The sequence below is a fragment of the Aquarana catesbeiana genome, linkage group LG02 (assembly GCF_042186555.1).
Source record: "Aquarana catesbeiana isolate 2022-GZ linkage group LG02, ASM4218655v1, whole genome shotgun sequence".
Taxonomy (NCBI): Eukaryota; Metazoa; Chordata; class Amphibia; order Anura; family Ranidae; genus Aquarana; species Aquarana catesbeiana.
The window spans coordinates 394743932-394766642 of NC_133325.1; the positions used below are offsets into that span (position 1 = coordinate 394743932).

General features: G+C 40.6%; 1 protein-coding gene across 2 annotated transcripts in view; it reads right to left on the reverse strand.

The window, feature by feature from the left end:
• Positions 1-22711, reverse strand: part of USP32 (ubiquitin specific peptidase 32) — a 329432-nt gene that overhangs the window by 94141 nt on the left and 212580 nt on the right. For both annotated transcript variants that reach the window (XM_073615247.1, XM_073615245.1), the window contains exons 10-12: positions 21614-21697; positions 12927-12988; positions 12737-12839 (exon numbers count right to left, since the gene is read on the reverse strand). In XM_073615247.1, the coding sequence (XP_073471348.1) occupies positions 12737-12839; positions 12927-12988; positions 21614-21697 (249 nt within the window). The remainder of the gene's footprint in view (positions 1-12736; positions 12840-12926; positions 12989-21613; positions 21698-22711) is intronic.

A 22711-nucleotide genomic window follows, 5' to 3' on the forward strand; every position in this document is an offset into this window, starting at 1 on the left:
TATTCCGCCCACTGACACCAATGATGGGGCACTATTCCTCCCACTGACACGAATGATGGGGCACTATTCCTCTCACTGACACCAATGATGGGGCACTATTCCTCCCACTGACACCAATAATGGGGCACTATTCCTCCCACTGACACCAATAATGGGGCTCTAGTCCTCCCATTGACACCCATAATGAGGTTTTATTCCTCTCACTGACCCCAATGATGGGGCATTATTACTCTCGCTAACAATAATGGGGTATTATTCCTCTCGCTGAGACCAATAATAGGGCAATATTCTTTTCATTGACAACAATGATGGGGCACTATTCCTCTCACTGACACCAATGATGGTGCACCAGTCCTCCCAGTGACACTGATGGGGCTCTATTCCTTCCACTGACACCGATGATGGGGCGCTATTCCTCTCACTGACACCATTGATGGGGCACGATTTCTCCCACTGACAGTATGAGGCATTATTCCTCTCTTTGACAACAATAGGGCACTATTTCTTTCACTGACACCAATGATAAGGCACTATTCCTCTCACTGACAATAATGGAGCACTATACCTCTCACTGACACCAATAATGGGGCATTGTTACCAACACCAGGACATTTTCTACTCATATAGGCCACAGTCCAGCCCCATCTAAAGTTTGAAGGATAGAAAGCTGGCCCTTTGTTTAGAAAGTTTGGAGACCCCTGCACTAGAGCAATATGTGCTCAATTCCCTTCAGTGCAGGTTGATACTCCTTGAATGTATGAAGTCTCTTTTTCTCCAGACACGGCTGAAGAAAAAGCAGTGCACCACTTCAAAACATATTACATTACTTTAAGGGCCAGCAGCCTTTTACACATTAAGTATGAATTAACAAGTATTAGAAAACCATGTGCTACTGAAAACAGCGCAACCAACCTCAGATCAACCCTAATTTCTGCACCATCAGAAATTCAGGGGTTTACCTTCATTTTTACTGCAGCTGATGGTTTCACTGCAAGAAGAATAAGATCCCTTTCACACTGAAGTGCTGCTAAATCAGCTGCTAAAGCGCTGGTCGTTTTTGCGATGTTTTAGCGGCGATAGCGGGTCACTTTTTTAAGGTCACGTAACAACACGACCTAAAAAAAAAATACAAATACTCCAAATACACCCCAAAGATGCTGCTTGCAGGTCTTTTTCTACCGTCCCGCAAGCGCACCGCCCCAGTGTGAAGGGACCCATTCAAATGAATGGGAGGCAGTTTCCAGACGCTAGTTCTAGAGCTGAAACGCCTGAAAACTGCCGCAGTATGAAAGGGGTCTAAGAGTAAAGTTATTTATTTAATGTCCACAGCCGCAGAGGAGCCTACACTGGTACTGGGAGAAGGGCCAGCACCTGAATTTCAGTAATGTCAGGTGGGCCTCCCTCCCTTAAATGCCACGGAAGTGGGTGGGCTGCAGGAGAAGAGAGGCAGGCTAGGCTTTAGAACAGCTTGATACGGCCAATTATAGCCTATAGCGGCTGTGCCGCATTTGTAGGAGCAGGGGCCAGATGAAAGATCATCAGGTATTACAGCACGCCAGTCAAAGCCTGTGTGTATACCACGTGACAATCTTCTGGGTGGGGTACCACTGGAAATTCCTTTACGTACCCACCCTTTTAGGCCTCATGCACAAGAGACGCCAGTGCAAACTCTGCTGAACACGTTTTTAAAAGCTGAAACCGGCGTTCAGAAACCCCCGTTTTGCCGCGTTTGCATGCCGCGTTTAGCCACGTTTACCCGAGTTTGCGACTAGAAGCGTCTGCAGAGCAGAAAATGGCATTTTGCAACCTAAATTTGGGGCCCCATATCTCAGGGCCACTTAGTGCTAGGAACCCCAATTTGGATATGTTATAGTGTTAGTCCAACTGTGTCAGAACACCAAATTTGGGGTTCCTATCACCAAGTGGCCCCGAGATATGGGGCCCCAAAGTCGGGTTGTAAAAAACACTTATAAACGCAAACGCAGCCAAACGCGGTACCGGCGTTTAGCCGTGTTTGGCGTCTGAAACGTGGAAAACTTTTGCGTCTGAACACATTTTTTTGCTTCTGGAAAAACGAGGTTAAACGCACCTGCCTAAAAATGGCAAAAAACGAGACTGTGTACATGGACACATAGGATAACATTGAATAGGTTCAGGGGCAGTTGAAAAAAGTGTCCAACTGCCTCTGAACACGAGTTTAACAGCGTCTCGTGTGCATGAGGCCTTAAGCATGCTCTAGGGTGCCTACTCCTTGCATTACTTGTTCCTCAATAAAGCAGATTCTATTGCAAATGACCGTGTGTGTGGCTGCTGGATGGTAATTTGAAAAGGTATTACACGGAGTCAAGGCTCTGGCGAACATCAGAATTCTCCAAAGTTGACATCAGAAGTGTCACCCCGCCTCAAAGGAGCATACACTTTGACACTCACATCGAGAATAAGCACATATTGCTGTAGTGCACTAAAAGGCATCGCTCAGCATTCATAAACACGTTTTGACTATTGTATTAAAATATGAGCAAACGGTGTACCTCTAGAAGCGCCCTTTCTTTGTGCACACTTAGAGGGGTTGTAAAGTCAGTAGGTTTTTTATTTTAATACATTCTATTCATTAAGATTAAAAAAGCCTTCTGTGTGCATCAGGCCCCCTCAGCCCCCCTAACACTTACCTGAGCGCTCTCTAGCTCCAGCGATGTTGTAGGAATGTCTCGGCTGTCTGGGACTACCCTCCTCATTGGCTGTGACAGCAGCGGGGCGCCACTGGCCCCCACTGTTATCAAAGTCAGTCAGCCAATGAGAATACAAAGGGGGTGGGGCTGGGCCACAGCTCCTGGTCTGAATGGACACAAGGAGCTGTAACTGGGCTCGGGTGCCCCCACAGCAAGATGCTTGCTGTGGGGGCACCCAACAGGAGGGAGGGGCCAGGAGCACAGAAGAGGGACCCGAGAAGAGGAGGCTCTGGGCTGCTCTGTGCAAATCCACTGCAATAAAGCAGGTAAGTATAACATGTTTGTTATTTTTAATTTTAAAAAAGCAAGACTTTACAATCACTTTAAGAGTTTAGACCGTTTCAAGATCTAAATTTAAAATGTGGATGTAATGTTTAGCAAGTACTACACAATAAAAAATTACTAGTTTGTTTCCAATATTTAACTTAAAAAGTTTGTTCACCTTTTGCATAAAACAGCTTATGCAGACAAAGGGTCCCAAGTAAATATAAATGCATCATGCTCTGATGAAATCTCTTGCCTAATTTATATTGGGTGCAAACCTCAGACATAAAATATAAACAAAGCATATCCCTCTATAGTGTGTACTTGTCTCAATTTAGAGCACTAAAAGTAATTTCTGTCTGCTGCATTCCTTCCTCTATCAGCATGAGTCACTTCTGACAAGTTTTCCTGACACCAAGAGAAAAATGGTGACAGGGGAGGGACCTCCAGCAGATTGACAGCCTCAGTTTTGTCCCTGTGAGCTGTGTAAAAGCGGGGGTGTCCAATCACCTCTCAGAGTTCTTCTCACTGATGACTGTAAAGTGTGACTTCAGCTCTCCGCCTCCTTTTTTCTAAACTCTCAGACAAGCCTTTTAAATTCTGGACTTTGAATGGATGTAGAGAAGAATGCAGATAGACAGGTACAACTTATGTAGGAGGACTTTTTTCTTCTCTGTGTATTACTCAAGGCCAGTCAATGGGTATATGTAAGGGTTTGCAACCACTTTAAGTTGCATACTCTGGTCCCCACTGAAGTCTAGCAAAAAAAAAAAACAAAACAAAAAATTCCAATGCCAGCCTTAACATAATCCACCACCCCCTGCCCCCAACCCATAACCCCCGATATGTTCTGTTTTCAGAATTTTACAATCATTAGATGTTCACCTCTAAGCATCACAGGAGTTGTTATTCATGAAAGGATCTTCTATACCTCATGCAGCAGCAGCTGAGCTCAGAGTTGCTGCTACAGGTAGACAGCGCACGCTGCCGATAGCAGGTTTTTAACAGGCATCATGGCCTACAGGTATGCAACGTAAACCAACTGCTTAAGGACCACACAGCGTACATATACTGTGTGGCAGGGCAGCCCTTAAGCACAAAATCACATACCTGGACGTGATCTTTTTCTTCGACTCTGGGGCATGTGCCACCAGAGCCCTGCTGCCGCTGTGTTTGGACACCGGGCGATCATTCCGAGAGAGGCAGAACGGCGGTCTGCCTATGTAAACAAGGCAGATCGCTGTTCTGCTAGTAAGGAAGACAGAGATCTTGTGTTTCTGCTAAGCAGGAACACGGATCTGTATTCCTACAGTTAAACTATCCCACACACAGTAAGAAAGCACTCCCAGGAAACACATATAACCCTTTGATCGCCCCTGATGTTAACCCCTTCCCAGTCAGTGTCATTAGTACAGCGACAGAAAAAAAAAATTAGCACTGATCACTGTATTAGTATCACTGGTCCCCAAAAAGTGTCAGCTAGTGTCAGATTTGTCCGCCGTAATGTCGCAGTCCCGCAAAAAAACACTGATCGCCGCCATTACTAGTACTACTAATAAAAATAAATAAAAGGTCCATAAATATATCCCATAGTTTGTAGACGCTATAACTTTTGCGTAAACCAATCAATATAAGCTTATTGGGATTTTTTTTTTTTACCAAAAACATGTAGCAGAATACATATTGCCCTAAATTGATGAAGAAATTAAGATTTTTTTTTAAAACATTTTATTGGATATGTTTTATAGCAGAACGTAAAATAAATTGTTTTTTTTTTAATCAATATTGTCGGTTTCTTTTTTTTTTGTTTATAGCGCAAAAAATAAAAACCACAGAAGTGATTAAATACCAACAAAAGAAAGCTCTATTTCTCAGTTAAAGCGACGTGGTGCAGTATCGCAAAAAATGGCCTGGTCAGGAAGGGGATAAACCTTCCGGAGCTGAAGTGTTTAAATAAGAGATTCCCTCACAAAATAATGCATTTACATCTACTGGGGCTCCTTCACTGCTTAGGCTTTTAAGGAAAAGATGTACTAAACCTTTAAGAGATGCTTGGTAAACCTTTATATACATTATTAGGTAGTACTGTAAGAACATGTACAAACTTAGATGTTACTTGCAACAAATACACTAATAATAAAATGCAACTCAATGCAAATTGAATCACTAAAAAATATAGAGCTTTAACATGGTTTAATTTTAAGGCCTCATGCACACTGGACATTTTTTGACGTTTTTACAGCAGCTGTTTTTGCCTGTAGAAGTTTTTTTTCTACAGTCATTAAACTCTCCATCATGTTATTCTATGTGTCCATGCACACATAGGCTGCTGTTAGCAGTTTTGGGCAGCGGCGTTTTTGAGCAGTAAAACAAAACAAAACTAGTGGGTTCTGAGAGACGTTTTTCAGCTGTAAAAACACTCTAACGTTGATAAATGTCGATAAACCCTCAAAAACGTCGCTCACCAGCTTTTAACGTTTTTGATCCATTGAAAAAAAAAAAATGTAAAAAAAAAAAAAAAAAAAAAACACGCTAAAAACGCAAACGTGGAAAAACGCTAAAAACTGCTAATAAACACTAAAATAACGCTATTGCAAAAACATTGAAAAAAAGTTGAAAAACTCACTGCAAAGCTACCGACATTTTTATAACGTTATATTAACGTCCAGTGTGCATGAGGCCTGAAAGTTAATATTTACTGTAACAATACTGTGTGATTCTGCTACGAGTGAGTGTGTGTTCAAATGGCTTTGTGAGAAGATGATTAGCTACACCTGATTGAGTTTACAAGTAATTTTTTGGAGGGGGTGATCGTTTTACGAAGACCCCTATCACACCGAGGCATTTTTCAGGCACTTTTGGGCTAAAAATAGCACCTGTAAAGCGCCTGAAAAAGTCTCCCCTGCAGTCTCCGTGTGAAAGCCAGAGTGCTTTCACACTAAGGCGATACGCTGGCAGGACGTTGAAAAAAACTCCTGCAAGCAGCATTTTTGGAGCAGTGTATACACCGCTCCAAAAGCCCCCCTGCCCATTGAAATGAATGGGCAGCAGCGCTTTGCGGGTCGTTTTAACCCTTTTTCGGCCGCTAGCGGGGGTTAAAAGCACGGTGGTTTACCGCCGACGCCCCAGTGTGAAAGCAGCCTAACAGTGATTCTGTTTTTAAATTGTTCTTTTATTTGTTTCTGACATGCTGGTTTTAAATCGTTAACTTGGAGTTGCACTGAGTAAATACAGCTGGATAAAACAAAAACGGTCTTCTCTTCAGGCTGCAAAGCAACAAAATGTGATTATTTTAAAAGGGGGTGATCCTTTTCTATATCATAATATATCTATCTATCTATCTATCTATCTATCTATCTATCTATCTATCTATCTATATATATATATATAGATCTATATATATCTACACACATATATACATACATATACACACACACATACAGTATCTCACAAGAATGAGTACATCCCTCACATTTTTGTAAATGTTTTATTATATCTTTTCATGTGACAACACTGAAGAAATTACACTTTGCTACAAAGTAGTGAGTGTTCAGCTTGTATAACAGTGTAAATTTGCTGTCCCCTCAAAATAACTCCACACACAGCCATTAATGTCTAAACCGCTGGCAACAAAAGTGAGTACACCCCTGAGTGAAAATGTCCAAATTCAGCCCAAAGTGTCAATATTTTGTGTGACCACCATTATTTTCCAGCACTGCCTTAAACCTCTTGGGCATGGAGTTCACCAGAGCTTCACAGGTTGCCACTGGAGTCCTCTTCCACTCCTCCATGACGACATCACAGAGCTGGTGGATGTTAGAGACCTTTCACTGCTCCACCTTCCGTTTAAGGATGTCCCACAGATGCTCAATAGGGTTTCAGTCTGGAGACATGCTTGGCCAGTCCATCACCTTTACCCTCAGCTTCTTTAGCAAGGCAGTGGTCTCGTTTTGGAGTTGTGTTTGGGGTCATTATGTTGGAATACTGCTCTGCAGCCCAGTCTCCGAAGGTAGGGGATCATGCTCTGCTTCAGTATGTCACAGTACACGTTAGCATTCATAGTTCCCTCAATTAACTGTAGCTCCAAAGTGCCGGCAGCACTCATGCAGCCCCAGACCATGACACTCCCACCACCATGCTTAACTATAGGCAAGACACATTTGTCTTTGTACTCCTCACCTGGTTGACGCCACACATGCTTGACACCATCTGAACCAAATAAGTTTATCTTGTTCTCATCAGACCACAGGACATGGTTCCAGTAATCCATGTCCTTAGTCTGCTTGTCTTCAGCAAACTGTTTGCAGGCCTTCTTGTGCATCGTCTTTAGAAGAGGCTTCCTTCTGGGATGACGGCCATGCAGACCAATTTGATGTGACGCTGAGCACGTGCACTCAACTTCTTTGGTCAACCATGGCGAGGCCTGTTCTGATTGGAACCTGTCTTGTTCCAAGACACGTGCTCAGCGTCACATCCAGAGGTTGTCTTTGGGAAATAGACGGATGAGTGCTGTCAGCTTTGCTGCAGAGGTTGAAGTGGTGGGGGGGTCAGCCTGTCAGTGCTCAGACCATACGCCGCACATTGCGACTGGTCTGCATGGCTTTCATCCCAGAAGGAAGGCTCTTCTAAAGATGATGCACAAGAAAGCCTGCAAACAGTTTGCTGAAGACAAGCAGACCAAGGTCATGGATTACTGGAACCATGTCCTGTGGGTCTAATGAGACCAAGACAAACTTATTTGGTTCAGATGGTGTCAAGCGTGTGTGGAGGCAACCAGGTGAGGAGTACAAAGACAAGTGTGTCTTGCCTACAGTCAAGCATAGTGGTGGGAGTGTCGTGGTCTGGGGCTACATGAGTGCTGCCGGCACTGGGGAGCTACAGTTTATTGAGGGAACCATGAATGCCAACATGTATTGTGACATACTGAAGCAGAGCATGATCCCCTCCCTTCGGAGACTGGGCCACAAGGCAGTATTTCAACATGATAATGACCCCAAACACACCTCCAAGACGACCACGGCCTTGCTAGAGAAGCTGAGGGTAAAGTTGACGGACTGGCCAGGCATGTCTCCAGACCGAAACCCTATTGAGCATCTGTGGGGCATCCTCAAATGGAAGGTGGAGGAGCGCAAGCTCTCTAACAACCACCAGCTCCGTGATGTTGTCATGGAGAAGTGGAAGAGGACTCCAGTGGCAACCTGTGAAGCTCTGGTGATGTCCATGCCCAAGAGGTTTTAAGCCAGTGCTGGAAAATAATGGTGGTCACACAAAATATTGACACTTTGGGCCCAATTTGGACATTTTCACTAAGGGGCGTACTCACTTTTGTTGCCAGCAGTTTAGACAATTAATGGCTGTGTGTTGAGTAATTATGTAGCAAAGTGTAATTTTTTCAGTGTTGTCACATGAAAAGATGTAATAAAATATTTACAAAAATGTGAGGGGTGTACTCACTTTTGTAAAAATACTGTGTATATTTTATTTATTTATTATATATATATATATATATATATATATATATATATATATATATATATATATATACACACACACACACACACACACACACACACACCTCATACTGCTGAACAGGAAGAGAAAATCTCTAACAAGATGTAGGAATTCTAAAGAATATATACAGATGAAGACAGCAGATATACATGTAAAACTTATGTAGGGAGATTTGTTTCATCTCTGTGTATCATCTGAGGTGGTTCACTTCACTAGGTATAGGAGAGGGTTTAAATCCACTTTAATACAAATGGCATGCACAACTACAAACTATACATTATTATTCTTTCTCAAAAATTAAATCAAGCCAAACTTTTTTAATATGCATAATTAAAATAATATAATAATAAAAAAAAACTGCAAAAAAGTATGTACAGTAGTACCTTAGATAATGAGCATAATTCGCTCCAGAAGCATACTTGTAATCCAAAGCACTCGTATATCAAAGCGAGTTTCCCCATAGGAATCAATGGAAACTCAGATAATTTGTTTCAGTGTCACTGCTAGTGTATGCAGTACGGCATGTGGCCAGAGTTGGGGGGGAGCCGGAGACACTCGGAAATGCTTGGAGACCACTCGGAGACACTGGGGAATGGAGTGTTTCTGAGTGTCTCCGAATGGCTCAGAGCGTCTCCAGCGCCCCCACACCTCTGGCCACATGTGGTACTGCACACCCCAGTGGCTTGAATAATGCTCATCTTGTGAGACAACGCTTGCAAATCGAGTCAGGATTTATAATAAAAAAAGAAAAAAACAGCTTGTATTGCTTAACGCTTGTAAAACGTGTTACTCGCAATCTGAGGTTTTACTGTATTCTGCTTATTGGGTGGCTTCAGTTCACCATCTATGTGACTATTTAACTTGTAGAAGTCATATTATACCTGCACAGGTGACCATACAGTAAGATTTTGTCACTGCAAACTGGATATTTTGGGCTTCCCTACAGCTGTCCTAAGTAATGATGGAACCTATTATATAAAGTGTAGAAGGTACATTTACTGCCTTTTTATTGCATGCTATCATCACAGTACTGCTGAAAGTTGCAGGATTAAAAAAATAAAAACAAAAAAACAAATGGGGCAAAATGTATGCTCTGGCCAGGCTAAAAAGGTAACAAAAAAGACTGGAATGCTGAATGGTTCAGACCTTGCCAAGCATTCCTTTATGAGATATGTATGACCTCAAAGTCTTAAATTTGTGATATCTAGATATATATCCAGGAGTTAGCTTTGCTAATCTTGCATCCAGAGTACTTATTGAGAAGATAGTGGACATACCATAGGGGATATAGGTTATTGTCTATATACTTTGAGTAACTATTATGTAGTCATTTTAAATGCGGTTTAGTATGTATGTGCTTCCACAGGAAAAAATATCTGCACAGAATTACGCAGATGTTTCAACCTTGAGGCTAGTGATGAAGCACATGTCAGAGTGATGACACTGGAAATAAACTCTTCTACACTAATCTGTCACAACAAATTTTCACTTGGCTATCCAGCTAGCCAAACATTTCCCCTAATTAGGTCATAATTTAACATTTTGAGGAATCCAAGAGGCTGCTCACTTTTTAATATTAAGCATACAAAATATATGAACAAGGACAGTACCATACTATTTACAAAACTTACTGATGTAACCCTATAGTGCAGCATACTTTGCGTAGGTATAGAAAAGAATCACCCCCCTTTAAATAATCACATTTTGTTGCTTTGCAGCCTGAAATGTGCCTTACAGCCTTTAGTCTGTTGGAATATGTCTCTACTACATCTTCTTTGCAGAGCTGCTCAAGTTCAGTTAAAGCGGAGTTCTGCCAAATTTTTATTGTTTTTTAAAAGTCAGCAGCTACAAATACCGCAGCTGCTGACTTTTAAAATATGGACACTTACCTGTTCAGAAGCCGATCTGTTCCTCGGATCTCGGGTGGAGGCGCCGCCATCTTCGGTAAGGGAATCAGGAAGTGAAGCCTTGTGGCTTCACAGCCTGGTTCCCTACTGCGCATACGCAAGTCGCGCTGCGTGATCCCACTGGTCCCTGCTGTCTTCTGGGACCTGTGTGTCTCCCAGAAGACAGCGGGGGGGAACGGAGACGGACGGAGGAGGCGCCGGACATGGCGTAGATATCCACGGATACTGTGGCCATCTATGCCCAGGAGTGGGAGCAGATACACTGGCTCTGCTGGAGACCTGCATGGTGCGCAAAGCTTTACAGGCTCCAAAGAAATAAATAAATAATGTACATTTTTTTACCTGCAAAAAAAATGTGCATTTATTATTTCTTTGCAAAAAGTAAATTTCTCCTTTAATGCCTGTTTTACAAAACAGTTTCCCCCTCAGAAACTATAGAATCTCCTAAATTGCTAGCAGTTAGTACCTTTACCATAGGAATTAGTGGCTTCATGGCTGAAGCACGAGGCACTTGAAAGAAAACCTTAAGTCAGCTGTGACTGACCACTTCAGCCCCGGAAGTATTTACTCCCTTAATGAGCAAACCATTTTTTCCGATATGGCACTGCGTCACTTGAACTGACAATTGCACAGTCGTGCGACATTGTACCCAAACAAAATTTAGGTCTTTTTTTTCCCACAAATAGAGCTTTCTTTTGGTGGCATTTGATCATCTCTGTGATTTTTATTTTTTGCGATATAAACAAAAAAAGAGCGACAATTTTGAAAAAAAAATACAAAATGTTTTACTTTCTGCTGTAATACATATCCAAAAAAGTTTTGAAAAAACGAATTTATTCATCAGTTTAGGCCAATATGTATTCTGCTAAATATTTTTGGTAAAAAAAAATCCCAATAGGCGTATATTGATTGGTTTGTGCAAAAGTTATAACGTCTACAAAATAGGGGATAAATTTAGGGACTTTTATTTTTTTTTTTTTATTGTTTTTACTGGTAATGGCGGCGATCTGCGATTTTTAGAGGGACTCCGACATTGCGATGGACAAATCTGACCCTAAGTGACACTTTTTGGGGACCAGTGACACAAATACAATGATCAGTGCTTAAAAAAATGCACTGACCAATTTATACATGACACTAGCAGGGAAGGGGTTAGCACTAGGGGTGATCCAAAGGTTACCTGTGTTCCCTCAGTGTGTGTTCTAACTGTATGGGGGATGGGCTCACTGGGACAACACAGAGATGGCTTGAATCACTTGGAACAGCCAATCTCAGTGTTGTCCCCTGTCAGAACAGGGATCCGCCTTGTTTACATAGGCAGATCACCATTCTGCCTCTCTGTGGAGTGATCACAAGTGGCCAGTTGACATCAAGTCTTCACGCCCACAGTATCTCATGCACGCCGTTTCACGCAGCCGGGCCGTCTTGCCGCAGTATATGTGCGGTGGGCGGTCCGGAAGTGGTTAAACAAAATGTTAATAAATGAAACATAAATTTTCAATACATTAATGGATTCAAGTATTTTATGTAAAGCAAGCAAAAGAAAAGCTGTATCAAATCTAACTAATCATTATTGAACATGCTACAGAAAAGCATATTTCAATATATTCCATACAAACCGACAGCTTTCTACAGCCAAGAAACCATAAAGCGGAGTTTCACCCATATAAAAGTCAGCAGCTACACTTTTTGTAGCTGCTGACTTTTAATAATCAGACACTCACCTGTCTCACGTTCCAGCGATGTGGGTGAATGAAGCCCCGCTCCTCTCCTCGGCATTTTGACTATGGGCGCTCGGCTGTGGCTTCACAGCCAGGCACTCACTGCGCATGCGCGAGCCACGCTGCGATTGGCTTGGCAATCTTTTGGGATCTGTGACGTGTCCCAGAAGATTGCAAGGAGGAAGGGGGGGGTGAACTTCCTTCCGGCTCTGCAGAGCCCTGGGAGGAAGTGGGAGCTGGATGCCCCTAAAAAGAGGGTATCCGCTCCCCCCCTCAAAAGAATAACATGCCAAATGTGGCATGTCAGGGGGTCACCTTCACTTAAAGCGTCTAAATATTTCCCCATGTTTTATCCCTTGAAGCATGCTGCAAGTACAGAAAACAGAAATCTCTCATCGTCCTCCCCCATCTCATCGGCATAACCCCTCTTTGTGTACAAACAAAAAGCACATAAAGTTATCAGCTCACAAGACTTCAACAGGTATTTTCCACTTATTGACTAGATTTAACCAAAAACTTTCAATGGTATATTTAACAGACCAAAACTGAGCAAATAAGCAAAATTCATTGTTAGGGTTCACATATACTTTAATGCAGCACTTACATATTTAACATATTCCTTCCACTGTTGCCACCACTGTACAGAAATAAGAAACCAGTTATGTCCAAATTGGAGGCCGTGCCGACTCTCCCGTTCCAACCATCCCCTGCAAACCAAAAGACAAATTCTGTTAAGTAATATGTTTAACAATTGGTGTAAAAAAAAACAAACGTGGTTAGTAATAAGGGTATACCTGATGATCTGCCCTTCTTCTTCTGGGGTAGCCGGCCTTAATCCCAAAACTATGTGGCAAACCTATAAGGTAATTATAGAAATTAAAGCACACCCCTCATATTAGGCGAATGCTTATCTTATCTCAAAGTCAACAAAAAAACACTATTGGACAAACGATTTTTTAATTACCTTGAAAAATCACGCTGGACTTGAAAATAAATCATGACAGAGACCCACATTTTTATTGTGGGGGTACTTTAAGCGCATATTGCAGTGACTGCAAAAAGGGTGGTAACAGTGTCTCTAACTGGCATAAAAAAATGTACATGTATGAACAGGACAGCAAGAAAAAAAATCTCAGATTGTAAAAAAAATTTTAAAAAATTGTAACGGCATATAAACTTTATATCAGCTACTACATTCTAGTGTGAGATAACCTATATGTGGAAGTTTCAGTTGATTATAAATTTTTTTTTTTTTTTTAAATAAACCCTTACTTTCACCCTACTTGCGCCATATAGACCGGACAGAATGACCTTTATAAAAAACACTGAGCTCAACAGGAGAAAAATGAAAAATAAGCATCCTAAAAGGCAATTGCTCCTTGCATGTGTAGCATTGTTTTACAGTTCTTATCACTTAAACATCTCTACAGGTGTATAGCTACCTTAAAAAAAAAAGTTTTCCTTTCAAAGATTTTTTTTTTTAACCTTATACTTGGTCTATCCAACACAAGCAGTTCTATAATCCACACACGTCTCTCTGGGTTCCACAACCATGGAAATAACACCACTGTGTTATTAGGAAAACAATTTACTATTAAGGCTTTTAAATCAAGCATTGCCCTTCCCACCATTTCTGAGTAAATAGCGATTTCTACTAAATATAGTTATGTCAAATTCTCATACCGATCAGTGCCATACAAAAGAACAAATCAGTGCAAATGAGCAATAGAAAATCCTCTATAGGGCAGGGATAACTTATTTTCTTCAAACGGTGGTACAGCTTTCTTTCTATACAATGACTGCCTTACTGCTTTTTCTATAGCATTCTGCTTAACAGCAGTTAACTGGCATCAGCAAAGAGCTACTCACGTTATATAAAGCTGACTTATCCTTTTCCAGGCACCATAAAAGCTTGTATAGAACAGATGCTCAGCTTCTTGGATCATTTGACACTGACAAAGACATATATAAACCATTCAAGCTTTGAGCGTATACGCGATGCTCTTAAAATCAAGCGTCAGACTCCTTTGGGGGAAGCATCACAAGAATTCTAAGAGATCGGGTTTCCTAAAGCATATTACAAAAGAATGATGGAAGGACAATGGCAAGTGATACCCGAACAAATATAAATGATGTGCAATAGGTTTTACAATAGCTTAGTTCTTATTTACAACCTAATAGTCCACTGCACCTAAATTCTTTTTTTTGTGTGTGTGTGTTTTGCAGGTAAAATTGAATATCATTTCATTACTGAGATAATCTGTTCAGTTTCCAATAATTCCACCTGCAGCTGTCAGTGTTGGGTGTCGTTCTTGCCGGTTGGTCCCTGATATATCAAGAAAGTCCCAGAGATATAAAAGCAGCCAGTGGGTAAATTAACTCAACAGCAAATGCCAAAAAGTGAAACACTGTTTTTTATTTTTTTATTAGGAGGCCTGACACTGATAAAATCATGTGAAGAATTAAAAAAAAAAAAAATTACTTAACACGTATTTTAAAGCCTTTCTCAGAGCTTGTAATATAGCATTGATTGTATATTTTATTTTTTTAAGGGAGAGTGTCTGTATTTGAAAATGTGTGCTATTTAGTGTTTTTCTGTGCCCCCTTTAGGGAGACTTACCACCTATATTTGTCCTGTTTACCAGTATTATCTTAAGAAAATCCCAAATTTTGGGTTGACATGAGAACAGGAATACAAGAATAGAGGGGAAATCTTTCCAACAAGGGCATTATTTCTGGTGACACCCCACGATTCCCTCACTTTGAAAGGATATCAACTCACTTCCTTTTTTTTTACTGAAAGAGCAAATAAGAGACCCAGAGGTAGATCATAGTGGCATAAGTCATATCTGGTTTCCTTATTGCATCACACCTGACCTTTGGAACGCACGCCTGCACTGGCAAACTGGATGCATTAGTTCCAGTTAGGCACCCACAGATTGTGAGCAGCATTTTTAAATATTGCCTGCATCCTTTTTACAATAAACCTACTACATTATGATCTACCTCTGGGTCTCTCATTTTCTCTGAGTGAATGACAGTATATACAGTGGGGATCGAAAGTTTGGGCACCCCAGGTAAAAATGTGTATTAATGTGCATAACGAAGCCAAGGAAAGATGGAAAAATCTCCAAATGGCATCAAATTACAGATTAGACATTCTTATATGTCAAAAAAAGTTAGATTTTATTTTCATCATTTACACTTTCAAAATTACAGAAAACAAAAAAATGGCGTCTGCAAAAGTTTGGGCACCCTGCACAGTTAATATCTTGTACTGCCCCCTTTGGCAAGTATCACAGCTTGTAAATGCTTTTTGTAGCCAGCCAAGAGTCTTTCAATTCTTGTTTGAGGTATCTTTGCTCATTCTTCCTTACAAAAGTCTTCCAGTTCTTTGAGATTTCTAGGCTGTCTGTCACGCACTGCTCTTTTAAGGTCTATCCATAGATTTTCAATAATGTTGAGGTCAGGAGATTGTGAAGGCCATGGCAAAACCTTCAGTTTACGCCTCTTGATGTAATCCCCCGTAGATTTTGAGGTGTGTTTAGGATCATTATGCATTTGTAGAAGCCATCCTCTCTTTAACTTCAGCTTTTTCACAGATGGCATCAAGTTACCATCCAAAATTTGCTGAAATTTTAATGAATCAATTTTTCCTTCTACTTGTGAAATGTTCCCTGTGCCACTGGCTGCAATACAACCCCAAAGCATGATTGATCCACCCCCATGCTTAACAGTTGGACAGAGGTTCTTTTCATTATATTCTGTGCCCTTTCTTCTCCAAACTTACCTTTGCTCATTCCGGCCAAAAAGTTCTATTTTAACCTCATCGGTCCACAGAACTTGTTTCCAAAATGCCTCAGGCTTGTCTATATGTTCATTTGCAAAGTTCAAACGCTGATTTTTGTGGTGAGGACGTAGAAGAGGTTTTCTTCTGATGACGCTTCCATGAAGACCATATTTGTACAAGTATCTCTTTATAGTGGAACAGTGTACCACAACTCCAGTGTCTGCCAGATCTTTCTGGAGGGATCGTGCAGTTAAATGTGGGTTTTGAATTGCTTTTCTCACAATCCTGCGAGCTGTTCTGTCTGATATTTTTCTTGGTCTTCCAGATCTTGCTTTAACTTCCACTGTTCCTGATGACTGCTATTTCTTAATTACATTCCGAACAGAGGATATTGACATCTGAAAACACTTTGCTATCTTCTTATAGCCTTCTCCAGCTTTGTGAGCGTCAACTATTTTCAGTTTCAGTTTTCTAGAAAACTGCTTAGAAGAACCCATGGTGCTGATTGTTGGGGCAAGGTCAGATGAGTCTGGCCATTTAAAACCTTTGAGACTGACATCACCTGGTCTTCCCAGACGATGAATGAGAACAATCCATGACACTGGCAGGTCTCAAGTTTGCAAAGGGGGCAGTGCATGCTATAAATTCTGCAGGGTGCCCAAACTTTTGCAGACGCCATTTTTTTGTTTTCTGTAATTTTGAAAGTGTAAATGATGGGAATAAAATCTAACTTTTTTTGACATATTATAAGAATGTCTAATCTGTAATTTGATGCCATTTGGAGATTTTTCCATCTTTCCTTAGCTTCGTTATGCACATTAATACACATTTTTACCTGGGGTGCCCAAACTTTCGATCCCCACTGTATCAGTGAGACCTCCAAGCTGGGAGACAGCGGAATCCGTATGGTGAAAATGTGAAAAAAAACGGGCACAGGGATTACCCCATAAGGTGTGTGGGCTGCATTGTCGGCTGCATAAATCTGGTGAGTGCACACTTCACCTGGGCATGTGGATCGACGCTTATTTATTTATAGAGAAGAAAAGGTTATTACATATTTTTCACAAGGGCACGGTGAATTGGGACTGTTTTTATCACTTTATGTGATATGGACTTTAACGTATAGGTATAGTTTCCAAAAAATATTTTTTTTTCAGATCAACCATACACCGTATTTTTTGCTCCATAAGACGCACTTTTTTCCCCCCAAAAAAAGGGGGAAAATGTCTGTGCGTCTTATGGAGCAAATAATGATTAGACCCCCCCCCAACTCGGATACAAGCTATCTGCCTGGCTCTGTCCCTCCATCTATGACTGCACGGCTCTGTCCTTCCTCTCCTCCCTGACCACCGGGAACGGAGTGTGTTAAGCTCGCCTGTGATTGCCACTGCACAGCTGCTTGTATGGACCCAGACACCAGCCACCTGTCAGGCTCTGTTCCTCCGCTGTGGACTGCACTCTGGACTGCATAGCACTGTCCCTCCCCACTCTCCTCCCTGATCATCGGGAACGGAGTGTGCCTTCCCTGGGCTGATCCTGGAGTATTTGGGTCCTCCAAAAACTCCCCCCTTGTTTGACATCTGACAGTTTGAGAGTGGGAACCTCCTCCACACCCTCCGTGAACATCTCACTGTCTCTACACAGGATCAGGGTTGGTGACCACCATCTATCCCCCCGGGACTGCAGAGGATGATATGCTAGCCGTGAGTTACTGGGATTCCCAGGCTTCTCTCCATTTGATCATCTGGATAATGTTTGTGAAAGGATACATTTGTTATTAAAGCTTGAAACTTTTTACTTTAATTTTCTGGTTTATTGACAAAATACTGGACCAGCGCTCCTTGTGTTGGTTTTTTCACTGGGTTGGCAGATCCTATGTACGTTCACCACATTGATTATTCAATAAACTATCTTTTTTACATGGAACTTTTAGAGGCTGTTATCCATTATGCAATCTGCAAAACTAATTTTTTTCCCATATCTACATTGAGACTGTTTGGTTCAGAATATGTTTTTTCTTCTTTTCCTCCTCTAAAACCTAGGTGCGTCTTATGGAGCGAAAAATACGGTATATTGTTTAAAAGGATATTGGTATAGAGATATGTTGATGTACTAGTGCCTGCCTTTTCATTTTTATTAGTAGCATGTAATTACTGGGATTGGATATCACAGCAATCACATGCTACAGAGCCACTCATATTGACTCGGTACAATGTATCTGTGAGCTGTGCCATCTGACACTAGCTCGAATAACAGCCATTCACAAGCACAATAGCTGCCCTAAGGCTGCTTCTACATCAGTGTTTGTAAATGACAGTTGGTAAATAACAGTCCACCATTCCTCCATTTATAACTTCACCACAGTAGAAAAGTGATTATACAGAGAGGCTGAAACTGGGGCAGACGGGACACAGCTATGTAAAAAAAATTGCAATGAGGCTGAAAGATGTGTTACTTTGATATTTGGATAAACAAAAGTGGGCAAAAAGTCCAAAAACATATTCTTGTAAGTGAACTGAGTCATTGGAAAACTCTATTTGAAGTTAAATCCCACAAAACAGGAGTGTCTGTGTGCACGTGCAAATTAAATTACATTGTGGTTATACTGTTCAAAATTCTCCAGGACTAAAGAACTGCTTTAAAACCTATATCCAATCATGAGATGGAGAGAGAGATGCAGCAGATAAATGGCTAACGTTTTTCATATTGTATTTTTGTCAAGTAAAAAAGTGTCAACGAATAATAACTGATTTTTCATGCTGGGAAATATAATTGCAGTTGTTAATTGATCGCTCCCTAATCAGCACAAAGAGATGCATTGTAGTACACCAATTTTAGTACACTCAAGCACCCAACAGAGAGAAGAAAAGAGCTTTATACGTCATTCAGCCTCCTACAGAACAAATAACATTTCTAATACAACAGTAATCAACATCTCACATCTGCTCCTAGAAACTGGAAGGGTTATCAAATGACACAGAGATGTAATGTTTATGGATCCAGACCACTCCGAAACATACACACAAGTAAAACAAAGTGCTAATACAATGATATATTACAAATCAAAGGAAATACTGTTAACCCTTTGGCAGCAACATTTTATGCTAGAGAAATTCACTGGGCAATGTCATTTTAAACTCAATCTAACATTTTGCTCAGTGTCTGGCAACCTTTCATTTACAGATTTAACATGTCATGTTCTTCAAAACATATCCCTAAGACTTTTTTTTTAAATCAAAAAGCATCTCAATAAAAACATGTTAATATAAAAATATTTTCAATTCTGGGTTACTTAGATCTGCTGGATAGTATAGAAGACACAGAAAAGAAAGATTTCAAGGCCTGTGTCAATGGGCTTTTGTTCACATAAGGAGAGTTTTGAATTCCCATACACCTCCACTTAGAGCATAAAACCGGAGATAGGGAAATTGCATATTTTATATTCCTTATTAAGGTTGGCCTAACAAATATCTAATAAAGCTTCTAATATCTTGGCTAGTCTGGTAACTTTCAGCTGACTCATGTCATTGGAATGTGAATGTAAGCGGATTCCATGGACAAGTTAGCCCCCCCCCTCTCCTTCAGGAACTTGCTATTTTTCTTAGAAGATATTTTGCTCTGAAGGTGGGCTTGACCATTTCCTACATACAAGACCTATATACCCTAGCTAGAACTTGTATGGTTAGTCTCACGCCAGAGCTTGTAAATTATGCATGCGTCTGAACCTGGTCGGCCATGTTGCATAACAGCAAACAGGACTCCATGGCGGAAACAGCATCTTTAGTTAAGTATTCTTGTTATATTTTCTTTATCTGTATCTGTCATTACTTTTAATAAATGTTATATTTATAAATATTCGTGTGATTTCTCTATGCACGTATCGAGCACAACCCCAAAAACGTGACAAAACAAATGTTGTTGGTTTCCAAATCTTTGCTCATAGTTATTAATTCTATGGCTAGTTTAATGTCACTACCATATTTTGATACTATTTCTTGAAAGGGTTGCTGGTTTTTCCTACATAAGTTGAGGAACGGGGATATTTGAGAATGTGTACACAATGGCAATGTTACAGTTAAGATAATCTTTAATCAAGAATCTTTTGATAGTGTATGGGTGATGAAAAACCCTTTCCAGGGATCAGAGCATTACAAATGTTGCAACTGAAACAACTGTAACATCCCTTTTTGTTTGAAAAGCGGAAAAGGGGAATGTTATAACTGTTAGCTGGATCGGCCTATACCTAACAGTTGCAGAGTGATTTATTTTTGGAATATACCATAAGAAGTGGCTATTTAATCACTGGTGCCAGTGCCATGTCGGCTAGGAGGACATCATCATTTTTTTTGATCGATCCAGATATGGAGGAGGTGTATCTCGTAATAAAAAGGTTAATGTACATGTGTTCTGATCAGGAGGTTTGGAATATAAAGTAGTATGGAGCTGTTTGTCTCTAGCCAGCACTCTTAACATACAAGTCTCTAACAACCACAAAGGGAATATCGGTGTAGCATATGCAGACCCACGTGAATACTTCCTAGTACATATAAAGTGTATGTATAGTGGCTCTGGTAGTCTTTTGCTTGGATATTGCTATGAGCCTGTCCCTTATATTGATTTATAAGTATATTTGCCTAATTTCCTATTTTTAAATAAATGGCATATAAAGATAATGCTCTTCTCTAGGGCCTGTTCAGATGTCATCAATGAACCCTGTCCACAGTTTCACATAGTTAAAGTACTAGGAAGGGAAAATATATATCTTGTCTGTATAACCCACATAAGCTTAGTTGTAAGCGGTAGCTGCTGAACTGCCCATAGCTGGTCCCTTATTCTGTAGGTAATATTGTTTAACAAATATGAAGTAATAGTCAATATTTAGACATCTTTTTTAGATCATTAGCATTTATCTTCTTGTGTGCAGCCTTTTTTGCCATTGCCTATTAATTTTGTGTACGATGCCCATAACACATAATCATGTACTTTATTTGCTTTGTTTCCTTTTGGACTCTTTTACTCCTTTTTGTTCCAGCCGATTACATTTAATATGTCCTCCATCTGTGAGGCACCTGCATTGGAGTTTCTGGAAAGTAAGCACTGTTACCGATTTTAGAATACCCCATAGACATCACGATTTTGAGATTCTTGTGTGCATGTGTGTTCTGAGTTCTGCACTTGTACTAACTGCGCAATGTGCATGTGCAAACTGATTGACTTGTTGGCGTGATTGCCCGCACTATTCCTGCTGATAGGTGGCCACTGAGCCACATAGAGTTGCTAGGCAATGATAATGCCTCTGCCAAGTTTTCGGTTTATTTTGCCACCCACATGGCATTTCCAGGTTGTGAGGTACTATATACACTCATTTGTTTCGTTTATATCGAATAACTCTTGGTATATACCTAATGTTTTGAATGGAGTACTGAAGTGTTTTTAGGTGGGATTATGTATAAGAGTACCCTTCAGAATGAATGGCACTGCATTGCATCAGTGAACAAAACTTGCAGTGTAAATGGAGCCTTATAGGTCGCATACCAGTTATCAGATGCTAGCTAAACAGTTAACAATTAACAGACATGTTTAAGGCGAACTTTGTTGAAACATGTTTCTCCGTTTTGGGATTTTTTTTTTTTTTTTCAGGCATCGCTTACCTTTATATGTAAATATTATCTATCAATTTGCATTGCTTACCTGAAAGAGCAAGTTTAAAAACTCATTGGCAAGTGCACTTTTAACACTCCAAATCTGGTAGTCTTCTAGTGTAAGATGTCCACTCTGCAGAAGAGGAAATAAAATAAAAAAAGCATGACTTTCAAAGCTTTTCATTATAGTGAATGCATAGCCTTAGCCCCCACCATGACCCCCACAACATGCAGTAAAATAAAAAAATTTAAAAAGGCACATCCGGATAAGCACCTCCATTTCACCAGTAAGCACACAAGAAGCTTACACTACCTGCCACCTGAAAAGCTCTAGCTGTTACTCAGAAGGAGGAGTGCCAGGCCTCTTAAGATAGACACAGAGAATCCCTTGCACAGAGCATAGAAGTCAATCTCTGCAGCCTGCTGCCTGTACGCTGAGGCACTGCCGGGGATTTATTTCATTACAAAATTTCAGCAAGAACCTTAAATTTAAGCTTAAGAGACTGTGGACTGTATCTTGCTGCTTAAGCAAAAGGTAAGCAAAAAGGTCTGTTATGCCAGCCTCAAACCCCATGGCTAACAAATCTGACCTCAGATCAGAGCTCCTATTTCCCCCAGCTGGAAGACCAACAGCCAGTTCTCCAATTACATTGTTTCTCTCTTAAGCTGGCCATACATTATACAATTTTCCTGTTGAATTTCCTTTAGATTTACCATCAACTATGTAGTGCAAGGGCCTGCCTGATTGCATAAAAATGTAAAGTGTTTAGGTTTGACTTCATATTATATATGATTCTGGTAAAGCTAAAGGAAAATTGCATAATGTATGGCCAGCTGAATGTTAGCACTGTGTCTGCACTAATCAGCATTTTTTGAGCATCAAACAAATAAGGTCAGGAATTAAGAAATGGGGAGCCTAGGCTTGGAGACAACTAATGGGACCTTCACTAAAGTTTAAATTGTATTTCAGTTCCACTTTTAACTAGTAAAACAGCCTCCCTTGAGGTAAAATTCCAAGCTAAACCCAACTAGTCTTAAAAATTCTCCCTTCCCACTCCTAGCTCCAAATGCTCACTAACCTGTATAAACAAGATGTATATACTTACTGATTTTCATCCTGCTTTGGTCACGTGATCCAACTCCTGTG